Consider the following 21512-nt stretch of genomic DNA (forward strand, 5'->3'; position numbering starts at 1 on the left):
GTGTGTTTGGAAGAGAAATAAGAAGCTGGGAAATATTGTGTTCTTGACTCACTTAGGTGTATAAGTGTTTAATTTTAAAATATCAAAGCCCAAATATTTGCATAGACAGAGAGACCTAATAAGCCTTACAATTATTAAACTGGAAGCATAAACTATGAAAATATGATGACAGCTGGGCTGAACGATAATTGAGAGCCAATATAACGTCTACTCAAGATTGGTACACATCATTGGCTTCTTAGTTGTAGGCTCTGGTGATGTCCCAACTGGGTCTGCAGCCTTGCTCCAGAAGATCACTCAGATGTGAAGATGAAGAAGTCTTGATGATGACTTTGTGGGGGTAGACAAAGAAACTGGACTCAGAGCACGATCGCACATGCAGCAGGAGTGAGTTTTAAGTCCAACTGCGACTTGATCAGAGCACAGAGACCAAATCCCTTGGAGTCATGAAAGATGACCTCGAGCTACTCGTAACCTTCAAAACCGATTTGCAGACAAAGCCATCTCACCTTGTTGTATGAGCGACATGACTTTGAGAACAATTGGATTGGCGAACCAGTTTTGATTTAGACGAAAGGAAAATATAAACTGAAAAGTATAAGAGAGATATAAGTATATTAGGAGACTCAGTGCACGCTACAACTCGATACTGTCATGACTGACTTGAGAGTAAAATGATTGGAAGAAAGAGTAAAATGATTGGACGAAGGTTACGTTGGAGTAGACAGAAGATTTGAATTTCTTGATTCCACCGTTTGGGTGAACGTCTTCAATGCTGTAACCGAGGGAATATTTAAAAGTCAATAGCCTATACAACTATATGGAATATTATAACTTTGAATTTTGTTTACAACTCTAAATCGAACTTATTAACATTTAGCTTTCACGTGTTTAACTAACAAAAAAAAGAAATGAAAACTTATGGGTTGTAGAACAATCAGGGCATCATGATGGCACACATACATGTCTTAAGTCTCTGCTTTGGTCATTTAAAAGCAGCATCCAAACAAAATTAAGTCTGAAAATCAACTAATATTCTCCAATCTTATTTCTCCTATCCACCCTTATTCTAGTATACGTACTAAAATCTTTATAAAGCTGCTTCTTTCTGCTTTTTAATACAGTTACAGAGTTCATTTTAAATGAGGAAAAGATCAATAAAAACTAATCACACTTGAAATCTAACCTTGTTCACCGGATTACGTTGGTAAAAGCTGGATGCGGGTAGGACACAATCAAACCTTTCCTTGAACTCTGATCATAAAGGACGAACAATGATAAGACTACCACACCAAATATATATATATATTCTTGTCTGAAATCAGATCTATGAAAAGAGGCTTACATTCTCATCGACAAAGAACATGTAAACACTCGTCAGTTCACCGCCTTTCCTCACATTTCTGGCTTCCCAGAATCGCAGCAACTGGACCTCCGCGACGTTGGAGCAGCGTCCTGCTTTCAAATCAGCAAGAAGGACTTGAGAATTCGCCATTGTAATAACCAGAAATTGAACAGAGTGATCTTCTGGTTCTCGTCGAAGCTGTGATGCTCATCTCTGGATGAGGAGGTATTTATACCCGAAGCTCTAGTGAGTTGCTACAGGAAGAGAAGGAGTCGGATTGAATGCTGAAGAGTGGGGAAATCACGAATTAATAAGAAGTAAAGAAGAGCAAGATGAAACGTTGTAACGTCCATGGCGTTATCATCGACTTCCATCTCAGAAAAAGCGGTGGCCTTAAGATGAAGATACGACCTAGATGATGATGACATGCGATTCCTCCGGGCCTCAATGCATTATATTTAGAGATAGGCCTGAAATGAAAACACAGAATATAGTTTAGTAAATTCACGTACCCAAACCCAGACTATTGAGACCCAAAACAAAAATAAAATGTTGTGATTGGCCAATTATTTTTAATGACGTAGCAGCATAGATTTTGAGAAAATGCTGCTTTTAGTATTGTGATTTTCATAAAAAATCTACATTTGATAAATTAGATATCACCTAGATGAACTATAAAAAAAGAAGAAGATATATACAGGTGATGTAACCATTTAAATGATATAGGTGAAATCGTCCAACACGTTTTATGGGTGTGGTTTCTTTGCCACATGTTGGACGAGTCTTGTGGACAGCTAGATGTTGGTGATATTGGATTATTATTCAGCAGTAGCCTTCAAAGCCGAAATATAATTAAGTTTCGAAACCGGTTTTAATCAAGTTTCCAAACTCTCCGAGACAGAAGAAGGAAAGGAGCGTGCAAACTAGTCACAAACAAGTAGCATACATAATATATATATATATTTTATTATAATAATAAATAAATGTCCATCTCCCGAGATTAGTTTTTATTTTGGATCCTTTCTAAAGTTGATTTGTGCCTCTCCTTGGAAATTAGGGTTTCTTCTCCTTCTTGTGGCGATTTAGTGATTTGAGTGTAGAGAGATCCGATTAGCTCGTCGTCTTCGTCATCAATCAGCCACCATGTTCTGGAAGTTGACTGCTCTCTCTGCTGCGTCCCCGGTTAGTACAACTTTTTTTTCTTGGTTCAAATGTTTGAGATTTCTCTTGAATTTGATATCCTTTAGCTTTTAATTCGCGGTTCTTCTTTGTGGGGGTGCGTGCTTGTAAATGATAGATAGATCTCCTCATGTTTTGAATCTCTTGCTAAGAGGATCAGGGATTACAGCGAGTTTTTGGATGGATGATTGGACTTCTCTGGGTCCTCTGATTGAGGTAGTAGGGGAGAGAGGACCAGTTGTTACTGGATTGAGCATTAACGCAAGGGTGGTAGATGCATTAACAAGTGATGGGTGGTGTTTTGAGAGGAGTAGAAGTAGGAGTCCGTCCATCATGTTGCTCAGAGATAGTATGCCCGATGCGCAACCAATTTTGAATTCAGAGGTTGATGATACTTATGTTTGGGTCACTAGTGGTCATAATGGTTCAGAGACTTTCTCCACTAGCGAGACTTGGAAGAGACTGTTTCCGTGCATGCTGGAAGTATTCTGGCATGAAGTGATTTGGTTTTCAGGTCGTATTCCGAAGCATGCATTCTTATCTTGGGTGGCAGCAAGAGATAGGATGGTAACAAGAGATAGACTCTTAAGATGGGGATTGTTAGTGCCGGCAACTTGTGTGCTGTGTGTTGGTCACAATGAAGATAGACAGCATCTGTTCTTTGATTGCAACTTCAGTAAACAGGTGTGGACTTTTTTCACAAGTAGATTGCGGTTGGATCCTCCAGTCTTGTTCGAAGATGGTCTCAGATGGCTAAAGAATCCAGCGAGGGAGAAGAATGTGAAGTTGATTGTGAGGCTGCTTCATCAGGCTTGTCTATATATTATCTGGAAGGAGAGAAATTCAAGAATACATACCGATGAAGCCCGATCACCAGAAGCTATTATTGCTGAGGTTAAGCAAATCATTCGGTTACGCTTGGATCCATTAGCTCGGGCTCAAACGATCGCTCAGGGAGAAGACTCAGTTTTGGCCACTTGGTTTACTTTTTTCTAGAGAGTTCTTGGTTAGCTTTAATTGCCTGTAAATATTGTCTTTACCTTGTAACCCAATCCTTTTTAATTTGAATAAAGTGGGATTTTATAAAAAAAAAAAAAAAAAAAAAAAAAAAAATATATATATATATATATATATATATATATATTTATATATATACACTGGTCATGTAACCATTTAAATGATATAGGTGAAATCGTCCAACACGTTTTATGGGTGTGGTTTCTTTGCCACACGTTGGACGAGTCTTGTGGACAGCTAGATGTTGGTGATATTGGATTATTATTCAGCAGTAGCCTTCAAAGCCGAAATATAATTAAGTTTCGAAACCGGTTTTAATCAAGTTTCCAAACTCTCCGAGACAGAAGAAGGAAAGGAGCGTGCAAACTAGTCACAAACAAGTAGCATACATAATATATATATATATTTTATTATAATAATAAATAAATGTCCATCTCCCGAGATTAGTTTTTATTTTGGATCCTTTCTAAAGTTGATTTGTGCCTCTCCTTGGAAATTAGGGTTTCTTCTCCTTCTTGTGGCGATTTAGTGATTTGAGTGTAGAGAGATCCGATTAGCTCGTCGTCTTCGTCATCAATCAGCCACCATGTTCTGGAAGTTGACTGCTCTCTCTGCTGCGTCCCCGGTTAGTACAACTTTTTTTTCTTGGTTCAAATGTTTGAGATTTCTCTTGAATTTGATATCCTTTAGCTTTTAATTCGCGGTTCTTCTTTGTGGGGGTGCGTGCTTGTAAATGATAGATAGATCTCCTCATGTTTTGAATCTCTTGCTAAGAGGAGAGGCAAGACACACTCTTCTTATCCATCTTTTTTGCTTTGGGATTAACAAAACAGGTCGAGTCCATATTAGACAAAGAAGACTTCACTCTCGAAGAACTCCTGGATGAGGAAGACATTATCCAAGAATGCAGAGCTTTGAACAGCCGTCTCATTAATTTGTAATTTCTTCCTTCCTTTCTCACTTTGATACAATCACTTCAGCAGCACTTCAATGCAAGTTTTAGTTTCTAATTGTAGTAGCAAGCAAGTGTTGTCCTTCTTATGCTTTTTTTTTTTTATTTGCTCTTTTGCAGTTTGAGAGAAAGAGCTCAAGTGGAACAGTTATTACGTTTTATTGTTGAAGAATCTCCAGAGGATGCTGATAGCAAGCGTGCTTTCAAGTATGTGCATCTTTTTGTTTTTGTTTCTCTCAGATATTTCTTCCCTTTATTTTAGAGTATTTCTCTCAACTATTTTGAACCATGTATCTCTATTAGGTTTCCTTTCATTTCCTCTGAAGTCTTGACTTGCGAGATTGATGTCATTTTGAAGACTTTAGTCGAGGAGGAGGAGGTATTCTACTACTGTTCTTCTTTCTTTGTTATGATGGATGCAAAAACTTGTTGTTTTCTCTTTTAAATTTGAGTTTGGTGTTCCTTTTTCTCTGTTCCCATTTAATTGTTTCACTTTACTGATGCAGCTAATGGACCTGCTCTTCTCTTTTTTGGAACCAAACCGTTCCCACAGCGTAATGCTAGCTGGGTATTTCAGCAAGGTAAGGTTTTCGATGTACACGTTCTTCAGTAGTTATTTTGAGAATTTCAATTCTTATTAGTTTCTATTATATGCATCCACACTTACGAACTGTGCGTATTATCTCTTTTGGGTGTAGGTTGTCATATGCCTCATGTTGAGGAAGACTGTCCCACTGATGAATTATGTAAAAGTGAGTTTTATTTGGATGTTTTATGAAATTCTTTCGAGTAACACCGAAAGCATGCTAATTTTTGGTTGAAAATAAGACACTGGTAGAATGCATATGAAGCAGGATATTCCCTTGTAATTTTCTGTTGTCCTTTATTTATTTTTCTGATCTAAACAATCCTTAAATAGCTCAATATATGATTGAGACGCACCTTTTCTTTGGAACTTGTTACTTTGTGAAATGTGAATTATCTGATTTACTGTCCATATAAAACTAGTAGCTAATGTTTTATAGTACCATCTACAGGCCCATCAGAATGTTTTCCAGCAACTTGTTGATTTGATCGGGATTACGTCCATTATGGAGGTAACCCTCCCCTCTCCTCTTATCCTTATATTTGATGGGGTAATCATTCTCAATCTTAAGTTAATTAGTTCATGTGAATTCTCTAGGTTCTAGTTCGGTTGGTTGGTGCGGATGATCATGTGTATCCCAACCACGGGGATGTGATGCAATGGTTAGCTGACAGCAATCTGCTTGAAATGATCGTTGATAAGCTTAGCCCATCAGTAAGTTTAATTTTTAATAATTACCTCTATCCCCTTCGTTTTGCTGCAAACGATTAGAATAAAGGAAGCATGGGCACTATAAGCTACTTCGGCTTGCTTGCTTCTCTTTAATATTATAATAAATCGTAAGATCTGTTGGTTCTCTATATGGATAGGCTGCTTGTTTGGAGCTACTAGAAAATCACCTTTTTAGCTTTATAAGATAGATACTTGGAGAGATTCTCCTGTGCTGATGTGAAGTTTCGGACATGCTATATCTTTGTTTTTCTGTTTTCATCAGAATTCTCTCGAAGTTCATGGAAATGCTGCTGAGACACTCTGCACTATTGCTCAAAATGCACCATCACCTTTGGCTACGAAACTCTCTAGCTCAAGGTTTGCAAGATGTTTTATCCTCTTAAATATGCAGAAAATATTTAGTATTCAAGATAATCCAGTGATCGTTTTGTCTGCAGTTTTGTTGCAAGGATATTTGGTCATGCTTTTGGAGATCCTCAGTCCAAATCTAGCCTTGTCCACACACTCTCTGTGTGCATTTCGCTGTTAAGCCCAAGAAGATCTTTGGTTTCTTCTCCCTTTATGTATTCATTCAGGGGCCAACAAATCTTTGAGTCTCCAATTTCTGTGAATCCGGAGACGATTGCCACCATGCTGCCTAGACTTGGTTAGTGTCACACAGATGATTCATTGGGCTCTATTCTTGTTTTTCCTGCTAGTTTGTTTTCTCATCATAACTTTTTAGTGATTGCTAGAATCCAATTCTATCTTCTTGGTTCATCTTAACATCTGGTAACTTCTTATGCTGTTCGACGTGACAGTACGTGTTTGCAAGACAATGAAAATCTTCTAGTTTTATTATTTGGTTGTTCGTTTGATGCCATTCCACCTTCGTATTAGTAGTGTCTGGGTATATGCTTTGTTCTTTCTACCCTGATAGATTGAAGCTCTGATTCGTGTTGAACATATATGATAGAATTTGAATCCTAGACTTTTTATATGCTAGAACTTCTTATGTGAACCCCTTACATGAAGATTCCTTTAAGCGTTTTTGTCTCGGGTGTAGGTGACTTTGTCGCACTTTTGAACGTGACATCTGATGAAAAGGTGTTACCTACAAGCTATGGGCAGTTGAGGCCTCCCCTTGGCAGTCAGCGTTTGAAGGTTAGGTTTCATTCATAAATGTTTTTTATTGTCAAATAAACGATCTGATTGTAAGATAGACACGGGATCAGGTCCTGGAAATTACACATGTTATTCTGTATGTTCTCTGATCTATTATTAATTTATTGATTTCCTTGGTTTTGCTGATGGCTTTTCTTAGATTGTGGAGTTCATTGCTGTCTTACTGAAAACCCGAAGTGAAGCTACAGGAAAAGTACTAGCTACCTCAGGAGCTGTTAGACGAGTCCTTGATTTGTTCTTCGAGTAAAGACTTCTTCCTGGATTAAGAAAAAACTCTTGCTTTGTTTGGTACTTGACATGTCTTAACTTCGCTTGGCTAAATCCTACTTTTAATGATTCTTTTTACCTATGCAGGTACCCATATAATAATGCACTGCACCATCAGGTAGAGAGTATACTAGTATCGTGTTTGGAGAGCAAATACGAGGAGATGATTGACCATCTTCTCCGTGAGTGTGACTTGATTGGAAAAATTCTTAAAATAGAGAAACAGCCAATCCTTTCTGGTGATAACCAGGTACGAAACTCTGACTCCTGCTTATTGATGTGCATGCTCTCTGATATCTAGTCAGAAAATATGGTGGGAGAGTATATAAATAATATTTTCCTAGTTTCGTATGACAAGACGTTGAACAAATTCTGTCTTGGTGTTCTTTATTGTTACTCTTTATCAGACACCCAAATGGCCGGCAGCTATATCCACTTTTCTGACAGTATCCTCAGTTACAGGTTTAATCAGTTTTGCTTTCATGCAGCCAACGATACCTGCTGCTGGAAAGCAGGCTCCGCGGGTAGGAAATATCGGTCATATCTCAAGAATTTCAAACAAGCTTGTTCAGCTGTCAACTAACAGTAACTCGATAAAGACTTTACTTGAGGTTCGCTTTTCAACAACAATGTTAGACAACTGGGCTAATTGGTCTTTGTGAATATATGTATATATGCTTATATCTTACACATAATGATTTGTGTAGTTAAATAATCTTTGCTAATATGTTCTCTGAATACATATATTTGCTTGCATTTATTCGACCACTCTGTTTGAAAATTACTTGGATTCTTTCTGAGAAACCCATCAAAATGTGTCCCATAATAAAGTAATCCATGTATAACTATATGTTTTTCCTTGTAATATTTAGGCATTGTCTTACCTCAAATTTTGTGTACAAATATTTGCATCCTGTTGGTAGATGCAACATTCTAACTCATACATTTTTCCTTTTCTAGGAACATAACGAATGGGGCGAGTGGGAAGCTAATACATTGCATGACCGAAACACGGTTGAGAATGTTTATCGCTGGGTTTGTGGGTATGTCTCTTCTCAAACCTTTTGCTGTCACAGCGTTTTGAGATATCATTGGAAACTTGGTCTGAACACCTTTGGGTTTAAAAGTAACGATATACTCGTGCTACTTCTGATTTTGTCTCTTGATAACGATCGTTTTACTACTTCTGCACGCAGACGCCCAACTGCATTACATGATAGGACTAGGGACAGTGACGATGACAAAGTTCACGACAGGGATTATGACCTTGCTGGTTTGGCTAATAACTTGAACCAGTTTAGATACAACATGCAAGAGAATAATGGTGCTGAGGAGGTAATTGTTAATATCTTTGACTAGTATTTCTTAAAACATTTTGGCTGGATCTAAATCCCACCTTTCTGGTTCCAGGAGCATGGTTCCAATGACAGAGACGAAGAGGTACTCGTTGTAAATATATTTGGTGTCTCATGACATAGTATAGTCCTGACTGTGACATATTTTGTAGGATGTCTACTTTGATGACGAGTCTGCTGAAGTTGTTGTATCATCTCTAAGGCTTGGTGATGAACAGGCCAAGTAAGCTTCCACATCTGATTTATTCAAACCAACATTGAATGGTTTTGTTGCTTCTAAAACCAGTGGAATGATTATTTGTTCTTGGTGCAGCAATTTATTCGCAAACTCGAACTGGTTCACTTTCCAAGGAGATGAGTTGGGTGAGAACACAGGAGCAGGGGGGATTCCTTCGGAGGAAGCAATGGAAGATGTAAGCTTGGATGAAACTTCCGGTAATGGAGATGAAGAAGACTGTTTGATTACGGAAAGCAAGAACCCTTTTGTGGCCACAGCTTCAACCTCAGAAGCAGTCTCTGTAGACAGCATACCTGGAGGTATCGAGATCGATGAAGATGTGGTTTCGGATGATTCGTCACCCGAAAGGGTTGAACGTGGAGATGCTTCTTCTCCCACTGCACAGGTCAAAGATCCGTTTCCTGAAGATGACGTCAAGATGCCTGATGTGAGAGTCCCAAACGGTTCTTCATCCTCAGAAGGTGAGATTAGCCCGAGATCACCGCCTGTGCCTTCATTGTTTGAAAAAGACGTTGAGTTCGTGGGCGTGGAGCCAGAAGGAACCGAGAGGGCAATGGATCAAGCTCTCAAGGAAGGGATAGTGGGAGAAGCAGGGCCAATGAAGAGGAGCAGCACCACAGCTTCTCCGGGAAAGGAGAGCTCTGATGAGAATATGCAGCAGGAGTACAACGACACTAACTACTGGAAGATCGATCAGGAGGTGGCCGTGGTTGAATGATGATGTGGGCATATCGTTGTCTGCAGGACTACCTAGCAGAAAGGGAAGGTACGTGTGAATGTACAGTACTACTAAGTCATCTTTTATTTTATTTTTGGGAATATTTTCTCCAAGTGACTGATTTGCTCGTTTAGGTTCTTACAAATTTGAATGCTTTTGCTATATCCCTGTCAAGGATTATTTTACAAATTTGGATGCTTTTGCTATATACCTTCTTGTGTCTTTTATTACGTTTGAAATATTAAATCTGGGACTCTTGTTATAAAGACTTTCGTGAGGGTTGGGTTGCACTTTCTTGGGTAATAAAAACTGAAAATCTTGTCTGGATATGGTTTTGACAACAATGGTGGCCGATTCGTGCAACTAAATAGGGAAACAGCAATGTGTAAAAATTAATTTGAGATAAAACGGAATAACAACAAACACAATATATGAGTGTTAAAAGAGCTACTATGAAGGGAACAACTTATGCTCATTCTATGACCCATCTCAAAAGCTGCAGCTGGACAGGTGAACGTTGTTATTGATCGAGCCCGTGAAGCAGTGGCGGGAATGAGTGACGTCTAAATGGGGATCAGTTCTGAAGGATATGTCCTTGTATCCGGTTTGAATAATTATTTTACATGCATATATATATGTGTGTGACTTTTGAGGTTGAAATTAGCAAACAAATATGGATTTACCTTTTGTTTTTGAAATCTTTGAAATATGTAACTAAAACTGATTTAGTTTTTAAAGCAATGGATTAAAAATATTTTTGGAAACATGAATAGGATATATGTTTGTAATATTCTATCTTAAAATTTGTTTATATATTTTATAATAATAGTGTCTAAATAATGGTCAGATTGGTGATGATTCTAATGTTTTTTTGTTTAATTCAAGGGAAATTGTATTGTATAACGTTTTCCAATTAATAATTCACTTCACAGTTAAATTTTTTTTTATTGTGATATTCAACGTATTTTGTATCTTATATACTAAACACCATTTATATCTACCGGTTCAACCTCTTCAACTTATTTTCTCAGTTTATTGTTTGAGTCTCAAAATTCTTTGATCTATGATTATGTTGACATATTTCTCTGCACTTAAATCGAATCAATCAGAAAGTGTAACATAACTTTTTTTTAATCTCTATCGGCGAATGTACTTTTTCTTATATCACCTATGATTTCCATTGTTAGATTATCACCGTCGTTACCAATAAGATTCAGTGGTTATTTCCATAATCTGTTTTGTTCTCAGAAAAGCGTCGACAAGTTTAGAAAACAAAGAAAAAGATAAACCCGCAGACTATATTATTTCTTTGGAATAGAACAATTTCTTATATTTTCAGATTTGAAACTTCTATTTTGTTATTTTTGTAATTGTTTATAATATAAAATTCATTTTATGTGGATGTTGGACAAATGTTACAAAGATCAATACGATCTTTTATCATAAGGTCCAATTGTCTTCTTTTCATTCGATCGTTATATACTATTTATAGAAGTGTATACTATTTCTTGTACAAAAAAAAAACAAAATACTACAATACTGTATATTTTCAAAATTTGATTTTATTTAAAATAGGGTTACAGATTATATTTGGGTTTATGGTTAGATTAGAATTTAGGGTTATTTAAAAGTTGGGATTGGGATTGGAGTATAATTTAGTATTTCAGATTGTGAATATGGTTGGAGGCCTATACTACTTCAACGACATTACATGATATAATAGTAAGCAGTGGTGTTTAACTATTGACTTCCTAACTATACAATATTCAGCAAAAAAAAGTTTTAGTATAGTACAAAAGGAAGTTTTAGTATAATACAATCAAGCTTTTTGCTAACCACATATGTTATATTCGTTGTCAAATATCTTTGCTTTTACCGTTTATTTTCTACACACATGGTTATAACGGGAAAGAAAAAAAACATTAATGTTATCCATTAAATAATGTCAAAATAATGTTATATTCTTAATATTGTTCCCAAATTGGTTAGTTCACAAATTAACCCTTAATTCAATAGGAAATTTAATAACTGTAACAAAAAGAAAATTAATATGAAAAATTTACCAATTCAATGAATGGCTGAAACTTCATGGATGTAAAGTTTGAATTGACCTATGTAACGATGGAACCCACTTCCCTTGTCCTTTTAAATTCCAACCCGACAAGGTACAAATTATTCGCAGAAGAAAAAGTTTGACCTTATTACCGTTGTTTCCCACACCAAATTTACACATTTATTTCTGCTTGGGCTCACACGGTGAATCGAATCTTATGAACAGAGTTCTTTCTTTGGTCTCTTCCCTTAACAAAGTATTAGATGCTAATCCGCGCGCATGCATGTAGTGATTTTTTATAATAATTTTATTAAATAGTTTTAACATTTTACAACATTGTAATTTTTATCGATTGTAAAATGACGAATACAATGTTGGTCTCTTAAATATATCATTGTTGTTGAAAAGTTAATGTATTACAGCTCATTTTAATTATTTTTAAGATTTCATACGCACAAAAGAAAATTAAGTTTTACGGCTGACACAAAACACCAAAACCAAATAAGCAATATCGATTGTATAATGACGAAAGAGGATTAGGTTTTCTGCTCTCGATTTGTTTACTATTGACTCTCTATAAGTGATTTTATTTTCTACCTCTATAAAATTGTGGTTCCGTTCTCGTCTCTTATTCATTGATATGAATTTAGTTTATTTTTTTAACTTTTTCTGTGAATTCGGTGAATTACATAAGTGTCAATTTAAAAAGATGGACATCTGTAAAAATTAGTTCTACTCCAAATACATATCTAAAAATCAAAATTTTGAAAAAAATCACCGGCAAACTCTATTAACAGGTTAGTGTTCAAATCTAATACAAATATTATTTACTGACACTTCCTACTCATATGATTTTTTAACATTTGTATATTTGCTATAACCAAAATATGAACCGTTAATCACAAAACTTTTAATATGAAAATTTTCAACACAAATTTAAAAATGAAAATATTAAGATCTCAAAAATATTTCATTGCAAATTTTGAAATTGACATATTTTTATATTGTATATAATTTATTTCAAATGATATTAATATATATATATATATATATATATATATATAATATGAATATCTATTAATGAGATTTCATATTCATACGATTTATTAGGGCTGAGCATTTTATCTGATACCCAAATCTCAATCCGAAAATTCAAACCGAAGTAGCAAAATACCCGAACGGTTATTGAATTCGGAGAAATTGGATATCCGAACCCAAACAGGTAATATCCGAATCCAAACGGGTAATATCCAAACTCGAGTTGATATTCGAAGATAACCAAACATAAGTATACTTAATCTTATATTTCTAGTTTGCTTCTCTTATTTTATTCAAAATATTTATATTAATGATGCACATTGTTCAAAATTAGATAATATACATATAACTATGGACAAAATCATTTGCTACTCACTTAAAATACACATCAAACTCTTGTTTCTTGCATTAACAAAAGTTGCATCTAAAATTTTAAAACAACAACTAAATTAGTGTCTTTCTATTTTTTAAAGTTTTATCTCAAAACCTATTAATAGTATATTTCAAATAAAAAAAAAACTTAAACAATAAATAAATTATTTATTTTTTCTTAAAATTTAAATACCCGAATCTGACCCAAAATATCTGAACCCAAATATAAAATACCCGAACCCGACACGAAATGTAGAAATATCCGAACGGTTTCTACACCTTTATACTGAAATACTCAAAAATTCTAAATACCTAATACGAACCAGGACGGATACACGAACGCCCACCCCTACGATATATGATCATTTGTATCTTGTTTGAACAAAAAAATGTTAAACCATTGATCACAAAATTTTCAATGTAGGATTTTTACCATTTTAAGTAATATATAGTCGTTTTTTTTTTAAATTCAAAATATAACATATAAGAAAAAATCTATATTTTTATTATATGTTTAATGTAATTGTTTAATTTATTTTAATAATATAAAATTAAACAAAAAAGAGAGAGGACACAAAATTTGTTATCAAATATGTATTACTCATAACCATTAATTGTCATATATATGTTAATTATATTAGGTAATTCCGTAGCTTTTATTTAGGGAAAGAACAATATTTTTTGGTAGACTAATAATTAATTTGATAGTTAGTTAAAAAAATCATACTATATGTTTACATGGACCAACTTATTTTTCTAAGTATTCTAAGAATCATCCTCGTGATGACACGTGGCTACAAAAACATGTTGTAATGCTCCAGGATTAATATATATGGGATTACTTATTTCACCAGTTCGGGTAATATTTGAATCCAAACGGGTAATATCCAAACCCGAATGGATTCCAAAGATAACCAAACATAAGTATACTTAACCCTATATTTCTAATTTACTTCTCTCATTTTATTCAAAATATTTATATTATGCTTATTGCTCAAAATTAGATAATATGTATATAGTTATGGACAAAATTATTTGCTACTCACTTAAAATATATATCAAGCTCTTGTTTCTTGCATTAACAAAAGTTGGATATAAAACGTAAATCAACAACTAACTTAGTGTCTTTCTATTTTTAAAGTATTATCTCCAAACCTATTAATAGTTTAATTTTATAAAAATTAGAAAACCAGATAAGTTAAAATATATTTTATACAAAAAACTTAAACAATGAATCATTTATTTATTTTCTTCTTCAAAATTTAAATATCTGAACCCGGCCTAAAATATCTGAATCCGAACATATAATACCCGAACCCGACTCGAAGTGTAGAAATATCTGAACGGGTTTTATACGTTTATACTGAAATACCCGATACGAATCCGAACGTGTATCCGAACGCCACCCTTACGATATATGATCATCATTTGTATCTTGCTTGAACAAAAAAAGAAGTTAAATCATTGATCACCAAATTTTAATGTGAGACTTTTACAATTTTTAATAATTTATAGTCGTTTTTAAAAATTCAAAATATAACATGTAAGAAAAAATTTAAATTTTTTTATTAATGCTTAATGTGATTGTTTAATTTCTTTAATAGTATAAAATTAAACAAAAAAGAGAGAGGTTAGAAAAATTGTTATCAAATATGTATTATTCATAATAATTAATTATCATATATACATTAACCATATTAGATAATTCCGTAGCTTTTATTTAAGGAAAGAAAAAATATTCTTTTGTAAAATACTAAATAATTTGATAGTTAGTTTAATAAAAAAATATAGTATATGTTTATATGGACCAACTTATATTTCTAACAATTCTAAGAAGCATTCTCGTGATGACACGTGGCTACGAAAATATGTTGCAATGCTCCAGAATAAATATATAGGGGATAAGCTTCTAAAATTAATTGTTTTAGGGTATGAGTGGTGACCAAATAATGAAAATGAATTCCTCAACATTCCTAAGAAATTTTACTATTTATAAGTAATATTTTTTCCTCTTCATTCCTTTTTATTATTTTTATTGTAGAGAAATATTGAATAAATTTGTTCCTCACTAAATATGATAAGGAATTATTATTCCTCATCATTCCTATAATTTTATTCTTTTCCGTTCTTTCCTATCTGTTCCCAATGTTCCTGTAATGGTTACTAGTTAGAACCTAGTTTTGTTTTCAGCGAAGCTTAATTTGCGATTATTATCTTTATATAGAAGAGACTAGTGTTTTTTCCGTACGCATGTACGGATATAAATATTTACAAAATAAAATAAATTATTATAACTAATTAATATATGAACTACATTTAAATTATTTTATAAATGCATAAAGTATCATTTTAAATAATATTATTTTATGTTTAGTTAGACTTGTGATTTTCTATATAATATTTAGTCGGTTCGGTTATGATACATGATTGATTTGGTTATTTTTATTATATGTACATTAGATTGCAAGAATGTTTTTGTATTAAAACCAATTATGTTTTTAAATATACTAAGATTAATGTTGTTAGTTATTATACTAAAGTGTTGTTAATTATTATACTAAGACTAATATATTTTTGAAATTTCTTAAATTAAAATTGGTTGAAATCTATATGTACTAAGATTAATATTTATCTTGAAAAAAATAAAAACAAAAAGAACATGAAGAATTGATAGGTTTGGAGTTGTATAACCAAACCAAACATACAATCTATTATATTATGTAAACACTTTTTTATTTATCTATTCAATTTTACAAAAGAAAATAATTTTTAAATAAAAATAAAAAATAGTAAGAAAATATCACTTTTAATAATAACATAGTATTGTATTTATATTTATTAAAATATATCAACCATCTTAGGTATGTAACTATGTACACTATTTTAGTTCATTAAAGCTATTAATTATGTTAGTTAAAAAATTATTTTCTTTTGTTTATTTAAAACATTGGTTGATAGAAAACTTAAATTAAATTCTGATTATATCTATCTTATTAAAGTAGAAGTACTTTTAGTATTTGTTTGGAAACATGGATAGTAGTAATAAAATAAATATAATGTTATTTGGAAACATGGATAGCAGTAAGTTAAGAAAAAAAGTAATGGGTTTATGCTATTAAAAAAATTGGAAGTCCATTACATGGAGTATTAAAAAGTAATGGGATTATGTTACGTGATATAAATATTCAAAATAATAATTTAAAATTTATTTATATCAAAAATTCATTCAAAAATACATATATTCAAAAATTGATTTTTACTAACATATTTTCCAATATATATAAGAAAACTACAATACAAAGTCCAATTTCAAACACCAACTTAAATTATGACTTTTATATTTCACATTGAAATTTAAAAATATAATATATGTCATTATTTATATGATTGTATGTATAAAATATTATTAATTATAAGATTATTTATTTGATGGTACATATAAAATACGATTAATTATATGATAACACATATTTTTGTAGCCTATGATGACACATATAGTATATATAATAGTGAATAGGAGTGAGCGTTCGGGTTTATTTTCGGGTTTGTTTGGGATTTCGTGTTCGGTTCAGATCTTTGAGGATTCGGTTCAAATTTGGAAAATTAATTTAAATTATTTTTAAAAATATATTTTATTAAAGTAGAAGTACCTTTATTTGAACAGCGGGGATGAGATTAAGCCAATGAGATTAATCGATCTCTTGTTGGTAATCTCTTTAACACAGACAACCAAGTAATAAAAGAACAGCGGGGAATTTCTTTCCTGAACCAGACAACTTCATGCCACTCAACAATAGGAGAATGTTGACGTAATAAGTTCCAAGTGACTGAAGATGAGAAAGAGGACCCGAAACCACCTGTGTGTGACCTCCACAAGTAGGAGTCGTTACCGTCGGTAGGAGAAGGGACCGGCATGGTGGAGAGAACAATTTGCAGAGTTTCTGCATTTTGACTCCGAGCTGGAGGGAGGTTCCAATGACCGTCCCGGACCGCATCAAAAACAGATGCAGAGAGTGGGAGCCTTAACGTCCTGGAAGCAGTAGACCCGAATAACAAGTGTAGAGGGCCCAATTCTATCCAGAAATCATATCAAAACGAAGCGGTATTGCTGTTGCCTATAGAACATCGGAGAAAAGTAGGTAGGAGATGTTTAAGCTGCAACATACTCCTAACAGTTACTGAAAACCGCTGGGAATCCCTGACCAGCCAAAAATTTCTTCCACTAAACCCGTTTGTAGTCAGCCAAGCCACCCAAACAGAACCTGGATTTGAAAAAAAGTTCCATAACCTCTTTAACCGAAACACTAACTCAAATTCCTCAAGAGTCCGCAATCCAAGCCCTCCTTCTTCTTTGGGAGTGCAAATAGAAAACCAGGAGACACGAGCAGCAGAGGCAGAGGTAGTAGAATTCTTCCACAGAAAAGCTGAGCAAATAGAATCCACTTTTTGATAAAATCGCTTTGGCAGCACGAAAACAGAACTCCAAAAATTAACCATTCCATAAATAACTGAATAAATCAGCTTCACTTTCCCTGCAAAAGTAAGAGTTTTTTACAGTCCAAGAATGTAACTTAGAAGTGATTCTCTCTAAGAATGGCTGGAGTGTGGCAAAGGTAATCTTCTTTGGATCCAAAGGAAGTCCCAAATACCTTGTAGGGAATGAACCCCTTTTAAACCCCGATAAATCAGCCATAACTGAAGCTTGGATATCATTGTAACCTCCATAGAAAATTTCAGACTTGGCCTCATTCATGTCCAGACCAGACCAGTCCTTGAACACAGACATAACCGCTTTAATACCAGAGACCGAAGCTCTCGAGCCGTTAGAAAAAACCAGTAAGTCATCTGCAAAGAGAAGATGAGTGATCCTAGGAGAATTACAAAGAGGGTGAAGGCGGAATTTGTTCTCTATCTGAGCCTTATTCAAGAGTCTAGATAGAACTTCCATGATCATGATGAAGAGATAAGGAGAAATAGAATCGCCCTGTCTCAACCCTTTTTTCCACTTAAAGAAACCAGCCAACTCCCCATTCAAAGCCATCGAGAACCTAGGAGAAGTAATGCATTCTTCTATCCAAGAAACAAATAGAGCAGGGAACCCTTGAGTCTTTAAGATTTTAATAACAAAATCCCAGCATACCGTATCGAAAGCCTTACGAATGTCCACCTTAAGCATACTACTTCTGAGGCATGACGATTTGTTGTAATCCCGGATTAGTTCTGAAGCGAGAAGAACATTTTCACCCAAGCTGCGACCTTTCAAGAATGCTGCCTGATTGGGACTGACACACTCACGAAGAATAGGCTTAAGGCGGTTGGAAAGTATCTTGGAGATGACCTTATAGATAATGTTACAGCAACTGATTGGGTGATAATCTCCCAGAGAGCAAGCTTCTGGCTTTTTTGAGGATCAATGCAATAGCTGTTGTATTTAAATCCTTAAGTAGTCTTCCATTCCTGAAAAACGCGCTAACTGTATTGATAATATCCGGTCCTACAGTGTCCCAGGAGGCCCTAATAAACTCTATTGAGTAGCCATCAGGGCCGGGGCTCTTGTTGATCGACATGGAGAAAATAGTACCTTTAATTTCCGGCTCAAGCACAGTCCTAGAGAGGTAGGCCTGCTGTATTTCTGAACAACGAAAGGGGAGGAGGTCCTGAATCTCGTCCATAGGGGCCAAAGAGATAGGAAGATCAGTAACACCTAGGATGCTCTGAAAATACTGAGCCGAATGCGTTTTTAGCTCATCTGTGGTGAAGATTACCCTATCATTTCCATCTTTTAAAAAATGGATATGGTTCCTGGTTACATGTTGGGTGACCATACTGTGGTAGAAGACAGTGTTACGATCCCCCACATCTGTCCACCTAGCACGAGATCTTTGTCTGTAATACTTCTCCTCTGCTGTTAGTAAGACATTAAGTTTTTCTCGCTGAATATGCTTCTCTCTAGCTGTAGCAGAATCAGGAATAGTGAGCAAAGATCTCTGAAGCCCATCAACAATAACTTTCTGATCTTTAACACGCTGAGAAATACCACTGAAATTTCGTTTATTCAATCTCCGGAGGACAGCCTTAAGCAATTTCAGAGAACGAACAAGCTTGAACTGATAAGTTCCCGTGATCAGACTGCAGTTTCAAGCCTCATTAACAAGTTGAGAGTACTCCGGGTGATCAATAACATGAGGAAAGAATTTGAAAGGCTTGCAAACCCACCGTCTGACTGATGGCAGGTGAAAAAGACAAGGAGCATGATCAGACTGACTAGGCTCCAAAAACTCCGCATAAGAATCCGGAAAAGAGGAGGACCAAGACTGATTAATGAAAGCATGGTCAATTCTAGTAGAGATGGGGTTATCATCCTGATTGTTTGTCCATGTGAAAGGTAGACCCTTAGCTTGAGCCTCAAATAATTCAGTCACTTGGAACTTATTACGTCAACATTCTCCTATTGTTGAGTGGCATGAAGTTGTCTGGTTCAGGAAAGAAATTCCCCGCTGTTCTTTTATTACTTGGTTGTCTGTGTTAAAGAGATTACCAACAAGAGAACGATTAATTTCATGGGGCTTAACTGTCCCTGATGCTTGTGTGCTGTGTTCTGATCATGTTGAATCCCACCAGCACCTCTTCTTTGAGTGTTCCTATGCTGTTTCTATTTGGTCCTTGTACTGCAGCAGATTTATTACTTCTCCTCCATCGGACATCTCTTCTGCAGTCTTGATGTCCTTGAGTTATAGTGGTATTTATGCTTCGCAGGTCAAGATTATTATGAAGCTTCTGTTGCAGGTCTTGGTTTACTCCTTTTGGCGTGAGCGTAACGGCCGGATTTTCAGGGATCTCAGTCACTCGCCGACAGTCTTCTTCAGGATGGTGGACCGCCAAATGAAAGATAGGTTGTTATCGCTCTCTGCAGCCCCAAATGATGCTCACTCTCTTCTCGAGCTTTATTTTTGGTTTACTGCTCCCTTTAGTTAATGTTGCTCCTTCCAGTTTCACTGTTTCAGTGTCTTTTTTTTCATTTTTATCTTGTAATAAGTTGCTAATGGAACATGTAAAACTCAGAAAATGTTTATAAATTTTAACATTTAGACCAAAAAAGAAATAAAAATAAAGAATAACCTTACAAAGTTAAATTATTTACAAGTATATCATTTTGCATACGTATTGTAATGAGAGTTTTTTTCAACCTCTTTTGATCTTTACTGTTTCATAACTAGAGTATTTACTAAATTTGCCGCTGGACTAACATGTCATATTTAATTTGACAATGTTTATTTTGTAATTATTTTTGCTTATTTACTGTGGGGTTTTCCACACTTAATCAATACTATTAAAATAGGATCATGTCCAATTGATAAATGTTTTGTCCAATTATTTAGAACCTAATTATTCATTGTACAACACAAATTCTATAACCATAAATGTTTTCTTACTAATGAAATAATTTTGTAACCTCCACTTTTCCATATGTTTCGGGAACCATTTTGTTCAAGTTGACAGTTACGAAAAAAAAAATATTATTATTTTCTTTTGGTGTATATACCAAATACGGATGATTAAATATTATTATTTTCTTTTGTTATATATTGCCACATTATTTTAAGAAGAATATGGTTTAATTAATGTTTTAAACACAGTCTAGATGTTGAATCTGATTACCATGTTTAAAAATATAGTAAATTTTTAATATTTAAAGTATTTATTTTCATTTCACATAAAATATAATTTAAACAGTTTTTATAACAACTTAGTATTACGACATATAATAAAATACAATAATATCAAAATTAATAATTATTTAAATATCTGATTCAAACATTGAAATTAAATTTTAAATTTTAGAGAAAAAAATTAGATTATATATCGATCACCCATAGGTTCAACATGCAGCTTCTGGTTATTGTGGTTTTTGCGGATTTTATCAAGTTTTTAATTAATGGATATTTCTTGAAACTCAAAACGGATTACATATCGAATCACTGGGTTTATAGGTTCAGCCACAGATCCGAATTGGATTTAAGAAAACTGATTTAAATACACAAATATTTTAAATAGACAAAATCCCGACAAATTAGCAAAATATGTTATTAAATCATGATCAATCTTATTTTTTATCCACTTAAATATATAGTCGACTCCTAAATCTTTTAAGTTGGTGATATTGTAATATTTATCATTAATGAGATATAAAATTTAATTATGTGATGAGATTTTGGCTTAAGTCTAATGAGGTTTCGAATTTTTGGAAGTAGTGATTTAAATCTGATTTAGATATTTATAAATTTTGTTTCAGTTCATATTTTTACGGGTTTAGTTTGGCTTTGACTATTCGTTTAAATTATATAAACTAAAATATACCTTATAATTTTCAAAATTCAAAAATAAAAACAAGAAATGACATATAAATTTTATAATACATGAACAAGTACCTAAATTTAACATAAAATTACTTCTGTTTAAATCTTTGGTTAAAAACCCAATAAATATTTCAAATAT

General features: G+C 33.9%; 2 protein-coding genes across 9 annotated transcripts in view; one reads left to right on the forward strand and one right to left on the reverse strand.

The window, feature by feature from the left end:
• Nucleotides 1–21512, reverse strand: part of LOC103873306 — a 728778-nt gene that overhangs the window by 525072 nt on the left and 182194 nt on the right. The gene's annotated exons all lie outside the window — the stretch shown is intronic.
• Nucleotides 2267–10313, forward strand: LOC103873431 (serine/threonine-protein phosphatase 6 regulatory subunit 3). Of its 8 annotated transcripts, none has more exons than XM_033272593.1 (20): nt 2267–2282; nt 2403–2527; nt 4375–4478; nt 4614–4700; nt 4797–4872; nt 5000–5074; nt 5192–5245; nt 5519–5590; nt 5677–5793; nt 6074–6168; nt 6249–6457; nt 6857–6954; nt 7115–7218; nt 7330–7492; nt 7731–7853; nt 8203–8285; nt 8439–8577; nt 8653–8682; nt 8750–8820; nt 8911–9843. In XM_033272593.1, the coding sequence occupies exons 2-20, from the start codon at nt 2489–2491 to the stop codon at nt 9551–9553; spliced, it is 2382 nt and encodes a 793-aa protein (XP_033128484.1). In that variant the 5' UTR covers nt 2267–2282; nt 2403–2488; the 3' UTR covers nt 9554–9843. The 8 variants fall into 8 exon arrangements, with proteins under 8 accessions (XP_033128484.1, XP_033128483.1, XP_033128480.1 ...); XM_033272589.1 differs by lacking the exons at nt 2267–2282; nt 2403–2527 and adding exons at nt 3903–3921; nt 4042–4166; XM_033272588.1 differs by lacking the exons at nt 2267–2282; nt 2403–2527 and adding exons at nt 3912–3927; nt 4039–4166.

Source organism: Brassica rapa, chromosome A06, assembly GCF_000309985.2.
Source record: "Brassica rapa cultivar Chiifu-401-42 chromosome A06, CAAS_Brap_v3.01, whole genome shotgun sequence".
NCBI classification, from domain to species: Eukaryota; Viridiplantae; Streptophyta; class Magnoliopsida; order Brassicales; family Brassicaceae; genus Brassica; species Brassica rapa.

Excerpts from the sequence above, each read along its gene's own strand:
- LOC103873431 (XM_033272593.1), top strand. The coding sequence starts at position 2,489 with ATGTTCTGGAAGTTGACTGCTCTCTCTGCTGCGTCCCCG. Across the intron at positions 4,701-4,796 it reads GATAGCAAGCGTGCTTTCAA|GTTTCCTTTCATTTCCTCTG; the intron begins GTATGTGCATCT and ends TATCTCTATTAG. Across the intron at positions 4,873-4,999 it reads CTTTAGTCGAGGAGGAGGAG|CTAATGGACCTGCTCTTCTC; the intron begins GTATTCTACTAC and ends TTACTGATGCAG.